At 39.1% G+C, this 6,000-nt stretch overlaps 1 protein-coding gene across 9 annotated transcripts in view; it reads left to right on the top strand.

Moving 5' to 3' along the window:
- Positions 1–817: 817 nt before the first annotated feature.
- The window catches only part of PECAM1 (platelet and endothelial cell adhesion molecule 1), a 31,724-nt gene continuing 26,541 nt past the window's right edge, over positions 818–6,000 (top strand). For 6 of the 9 annotated variants that reach the window (XM_039715872.1, XM_039715871.1, XM_039715870.1 and 3 more), the window contains exons 1-7: positions 819–1,107; positions 1,256–1,288; positions 2,417–2,710; positions 3,403–3,702; positions 3,816–4,085; positions 4,445–4,705; positions 5,627–5,908. In XM_039715872.1, coding sequence (XP_039571806.1) covers positions 1,074–1,107; positions 1,256–1,288; positions 2,417–2,710; positions 3,403–3,702; positions 3,816–4,085; positions 4,445–4,705; positions 5,627–5,908 — 1,474 coding nt within the window. In that variant the 5' untranslated portion in view covers positions 819–1,073. Of the gene's footprint in view, positions 1,108–1,255; positions 1,289–2,416; positions 2,711–3,402; positions 3,703–3,815; positions 4,086–4,444; positions 4,706–5,626; positions 5,909–6,000 lie in introns of all 9 variants that reach the window. The other 3 variants (XM_039715865.1, XM_039715863.1, XM_039715866.1) reach the window with 2 other exon arrangements.

The following is a 6,000-nucleotide window of genomic DNA, read 5'->3' as shown; positions in this document are numbered from 1 at the left end:
AAGAACAAAGAGATTAAGAGCTGAGCACTCAGTTTTCAACAATACTAAATCACAGCTTGGGGAGTTCTGGGTCACACAACTTGAGAAACTTTCTGCAGGGCTTGGTTTCAACTCATGTTGTCCAGCCTGTAGGTTTCAGTCAGTATCAGGGCTGGAGGGAATGGCTCAAGTGTGACTTAAAAGTAGGCTGATATATGGGGAGGAATATCCTGGACAATGGAGAAGCATTCTCTGTTTCAAACTGTGCCAGTGCTGCTGCAGATTTCTGCTGGGAATTGGAACTCAATCCAATTCTTTCCTGAGGGGGTTTAAGGTTTGTGATTGTGTGTCCTTTGTGCTGTCCTAACTGCATAAAATAAAATCTGGGTTTTGATAAGATCCATGTTTTTGATATATCATGGTAGTATGAGAGATCCACCTGTCAATATTCCAGTCTCACACAACAGTACCTCTGCTTTTTGAGATAATTTGAATTTATTGTGTAAACTACAGTACAGGTGTTCTTTGCCACAGCAAAAATGGAAGACCTAGAAATGGAGGTAAAGGGGGGAAAATGAGTAATTGTGTACATCTATTCTCTGAAAGAGTCTTCAGTTAGGAAGAAGGGAAGTATTTGCTCAAGTACCTGCTGAGGTCAAGCAGCAAAGGTAATTTGTGTTCCTAAATGGTTAATCGTGACTTAAAAATACCCATATTGACAGGAACTGCAGGATAATGTCATTGGAACTTCTTGTTTTTTTAATACACCTTAAGAAATTAAACAAAGCAAATGCATTTGGTAGCGCCCTCAGGAAAAGTCCAGTCACTTCCTGAGCAGTAATCTGCCTGGGAGCAGCAGATACATTCTCATTGTTTGCCATTTCCAGTTTCCAGTAATGGGAACGATTACTTGATCCAGCCAGTTTCTGCTGAAGATCTGGGAAAACGTACAAATTTTAATGGCAAATTTTTATCTGTTTCCATAAAACAACAAGGGAAAAAAGCATAACGTAATTTTGGTACCTGGAGGCATCACCTCTGATAATGAATATTGTTTTATTTTGGAATTAAAGAGTCTGCTCTTCAGGAACGAGATGTATCTTGCTCTTCTGGTGATTTTCTTGCAGTGTAAGTTTGATAACTAAATCTCTGGGTGGGTACATGTATTTCTGGTTTTTCTGGGGTTGGTTGAGGCTTTTTACAGTTTTGCATTACTGTCTCTCCATCTGTAAGCTTTGAAAATAACATTTCTTCTCTTTTTTTTTTGTTTTCCCAGGTTCAGAACTTTACGCTCAGGAGAAAGGTAAAGGTAGGGAATGGTAAATTTTTGTTGTTTTACTGGGGTTTTTTAATGTAGAAATTTAATGTAACTAATTTAACTAATTCCTCAGTTGGTATGCATCTATAACAGAGTTTATTTGGATTTGCTGTACAATAGCTCAGTATGAAATTTGGCTATATGAAAAAAGGGCTTACTTGGTGTTTCTTGGTACAGTGTTTAAATCAGAGATGTGCTGCTTATACCTTAATAAAGGTGAAATCTTTGCTAGAGTAATTTGCTTTACTGAGCCACTAAAGAGGTGGCAGAGAAAATTAGCATTTTGTTTTGATGTATAAAAATCCCTGTCATGCCCACAAGGAAGGAGGAAGGATAAAATTATAGAATATAAGTTAAGGGCACTGTCTGCTGCTCTTGCAAAAGAATTGATCATGATTGAGCAGAGTTCAGAAATCGTGTTCTGAAAGGAACATGTTTACTTTTTATCTTATTGTCCTGCTGGCTCCCAGCACGTACATTCTGCATGCTTGCTTCCTTTTTTCCATCACCTGGGAGAAATGTTTGCTCCTTGCTGTCATGTGGTTTACTCACATGTAAAGAAATTCACAGCTTTTCACTGATTTTATGGCCCAGATTCTCTCTAGCAAGGACACACTATAAATAGGTGGGAAGTGTGCAGGACAAGGGACTTCTTTAGATGCAGGAAAATTTTTCTATTTGAGTAGCAATTTCTAATGCAAATCCTGACAAAAATGGACATAGCCCAGAAGTGTAAGTTTTAAAGGAAGAGAAAGTGAATGAACTACTACATCTTTCTCTATACTTGTTCTTGAGATGTGAGAATATAAATATCAATTATACCAGGAGCCTAACAGTTGTAACATTTAAGCTACAAATTATTTTACTTGCTGTGGTTACAAAACCAGAATATATTTCTATGCACATACATTTCTATAACATATACATATTTATGTAAATACTACCATGAGCTTTATTTCTAAAAGCACTTATCAATTTAAATGACAATATTTCTATCAAATTAAACATAAATTAAAAAATTGATTTTTGTAATTTAAATGTGGCAGCTTGAGATAACTGTGTTATATTGGACTAATTTAAAATAAATATAATTTTTTTCTTTTTTTATTTTCTATCAAGTTTTTACTTTCAACAGAGTTGAAATCAAGGTTGAACCACCTGGCAAAGTGAAGAATGGAGCTCCGATGTCAATCATCTGCCACGCTGATATTAGCAAAAACAGTGATTTCCAGCTGAAGCACAATTTCACATTTCTCAAGGATGGGAAGCTTGTGTTTATGACCATATCAGACAAAGAAGTAGCACGGTATGAAATACCAGTGGCCAAATCTTCAGATACAGGAGACTATGAATGCAGGGTGAGAGCGGGCGCCAAGCTGCGTTCCAGTGAGACCATCCATGTCTGGGTGACAGGTGAGTGTGCTGTCAGACATGGCACATCAGGCACAGAGGGAGAACAACCTTGCAGGGAAGGAATAATGGTGCTTAAACAGGGTCTCTTGCAAGGTGTGTTTTATCCTTGACAGCACAGTACCTGTTGAGAGTTTGGTACTAATCCCCCATGTTAAGGCACAGAAATGAACTCAGGGCCCCAAGGCTCCAGGACAGATCAGTGCTAGTCAGGAACACAGTCTGTGCCACCATCCCCACCATCCTGAGCCTCTGTTCCCTAGAGTAGAGAAAGAATTATTTGTGAATGTTGTGTCCACCCCAATAACCATGGTGAGGGGTGGGCAGATTCCTGGAAATGCTGGAAATAACAGGGATGCTCAGGGTGTGAGAGCCATCACCAAAGCCAGCATCAGCCATGGGCCACTTTTGTAGACAATGTTGTCTCAGTCTTGTCCTTTCATCTCTTATGAGAGCAGAGTCCACCTCCATCCATACACTTTCTAGATGTGTTCTTGACTGCAGGTGACATTTTCCCCTTGGAAAAGCATCTTGGACAGAAATTGGCAGCACTGAGTAGTTACATGGTCATCTTTTGGTTCTTGCAAACTATTTGCAACTGTTAATCAGTATAAATCATTCCCACAGTCATCAGAGGTACTGTTTATTTCTGGATTATGCAAAGTTCTGTTTCTTTTCTTGTTTTCTGTTGTAAGGAATGACCAAGCCAATCCTGACTGCTGACAAAAAAGAAGTTTTAGAGGGTGAAATTGTGAAATTACGCTGTGAGCTGCCAGAAGAAGTACCTCCTTTAGAGTTCTTTTTCCGGAAGATAAAGACAAATTCAGAGCCTATAGAAAAACGTATACCTGAACAAAACCAAAATTTTTCTGAAATGGAATATTACGTTGAAGCGGGAGATGATATTTTACAATTTGATTGCTTTGGCAAGAGACAAGTAAGATCTGGATGGGAAAGCTCCCAACACAGCAACAAAACACTTGTTGCAGTCAAGGGTAAGTTGTTTAACTTTTCTTTTTACATTTCTGTGCTAGCCATAGATAAAAATTGGGTTACATATTTATAAGTGTATCAATCTGCCTGTATGTTTATATGTATTCTCTTGCAGAACCATTTATAAAGCCCACTCTGATCACCAGGCCCTCCAATAACATTACAGAAGGAGACCACATAGAATTTGAATGCTCAACCGTGGTAGCTCAAATGCGTGGCATTGAAATCATCTTCCAGAAAAACAGAACAATACTGAACAGTGTACGAGATAAGAAACTTTTGAAATACTCTACACTAGCTACTCAAGAGGACAGTGGTGAATACCTGTGTAAGGTGGAGCAAGGAGCAGTGTCTAAAATCACCAAACTGAATGTCTTTGTGTCAGGTAAAACCTCTAGATTTTACTCAAAGTATTAATATTTAAATTTGTCAGAACTCGGGATCCAAGTGTAACCTCCAGATCCAAGTGTAAGTTTTCTGTAAGTTAAAGGCTGGTTAGATTTTAGTTTCTGATTTTTGCCCACCTATACTTCCCAGCTAAAATAATATCCTCAAACAATCTGTGAAAAGTGGTTTCAAGCAAATGCTAAGTTTCTGTTTTCCCTGAAAATATTAAAACAACACAATTGTTTTGTTCCCAAATTATAAACTATCAGTATGTCCTTCATTCTGTATACTTTGAGATAAGTAGTCATATTCTTCCAGGCTCATTTTGAATGGATCAGCTCTCTTTTTATCTTGCAGAATTATTCCCCAGGCCAACACTGTCTGCTTCTATGACTAAGTTGGATGAAAATAAAGATTTAATTTTGAACTGCAGCATTAATGGGTTACGGAGAGCCAACTTCTCCATACTAAGGAAAAGTTCCAGTGGAGACATCCTGCTGAAAAAATCTAGAGTCTTAGCAATTAAAGTTAATGTGAATGATACTGGATCTTACACCTGCAAAGCTGAAGTAAAAGGAATAGTCAAGGAGAGCAAACCTGTAAGGATAAGTGTTTATGGTGAGTTGACACAGAGCTTAGAACCACCAGGGTGGGGGAAGGATCTAAACCAGAAGCGTATAAAGAAGGACATCTGTTTACAGAATCTTTAGTCCATGAACTAGCAGGGTGTGTGTTAGTTCTTACAACATGAATTTCTGTGGGATGTGCTTTAGCTGCAGAGGATTTGGTGTATTGTGATATAATCAAGTCATACTTTCCAGGGCTGGCCCTCGGAGAAGGGGTTGGAATGGCTTCCTGCTGGTCCCTAGGTTCTGTTAGGGACCAGATAAACTCTCATTCACTGCCATTTGCAGGGCCAGGAATGTTCTGCAAAACTTTCACATTGATCTGAAGCTCTCTCAGTGTCTGCCTTGAATCCCTGCCCCTCCAGGCAGAAATCCAGGAGAGCCAGAGGTCATCTGGTTGGCTCTGCTCTAGAAAATCCAGGGGTTCATTGCCAAAAGCACAGCCCCTCAGCAGCTATGAGTACTCCAGCGCCCTTCCCTCTCCTGGAACAGGCACAGTGGCTCTCCAGTCTGCCAGGGGATGAACTGGATTGTTCACTGTGCTGCTGGAGCAGGGCCCTGAGGAGGAGCTGTGCAGTCTCTCTCAGGTCATCCATGGAGCAGACTTGTTCCTTGGGTCAGAACTGCTTTTGGAATTTGGATGATCTACAGCTGTGTCACTGATCCTTTCCTTGTTTTGCTTCATATTGTCCCTGTGTGCTGCTTTATTCAAAGTCAAATATGTTCTATTATCTATGCTATTGATTTATTCAAATCCCCCCATTTCCATTCTATTGATAAGAGCTGTGCAATATAGACTGTGTCTGCAAACTAGCTAAATATTGTATATTTATATTTTCTACAAAATAATATTGTGTCTTTTGGCTTTATGCAGTGTAATTTGCAACATTTTTTTTTTAAATTCACCTTTTAGCTCCAGTCTCCAAGCCAACTCTTTCCGTTGTCAGCGGCTCACCGGAGGTGGTATTAGGGAAGCCTCTACAATTAATCTGTCATTCAGTGATGGGAACACCACCAATAACATTCACATTCTACAAAGGGGATGAAATTAAGAAAAATGTAACTAATGATACATATGCTACGTTCTTGGATGAAGATATTGGACTAAATGACAATGGAGGGTACAAATGTGATGCTAGAAACAATCACTCCAGTGGTGTGAAAACTAGCAATATTCTAAATGTCACAGTGATAGGTAAGTCTGTTTAATTCTTCTTCTTCTTCTTGTCTAATGTAATATTTAGAGTTTTGAAACCGTAGCAACAAACAGTGGACTAAGCAAAATGG

The sequence above is a fragment of the Passer montanus genome, unplaced genomic scaffold (assembly GCF_014805655.1).
Source record: "Passer montanus isolate IOZ18808 unplaced genomic scaffold, ASM1480565v1 scaffold35, whole genome shotgun sequence".
Taxonomy (NCBI): Eukaryota; Metazoa; Chordata; class Aves; order Passeriformes; family Passeridae; genus Passer; species Passer montanus.
This window is presented reverse-complemented; position numbering and strand designations above follow the sequence as displayed.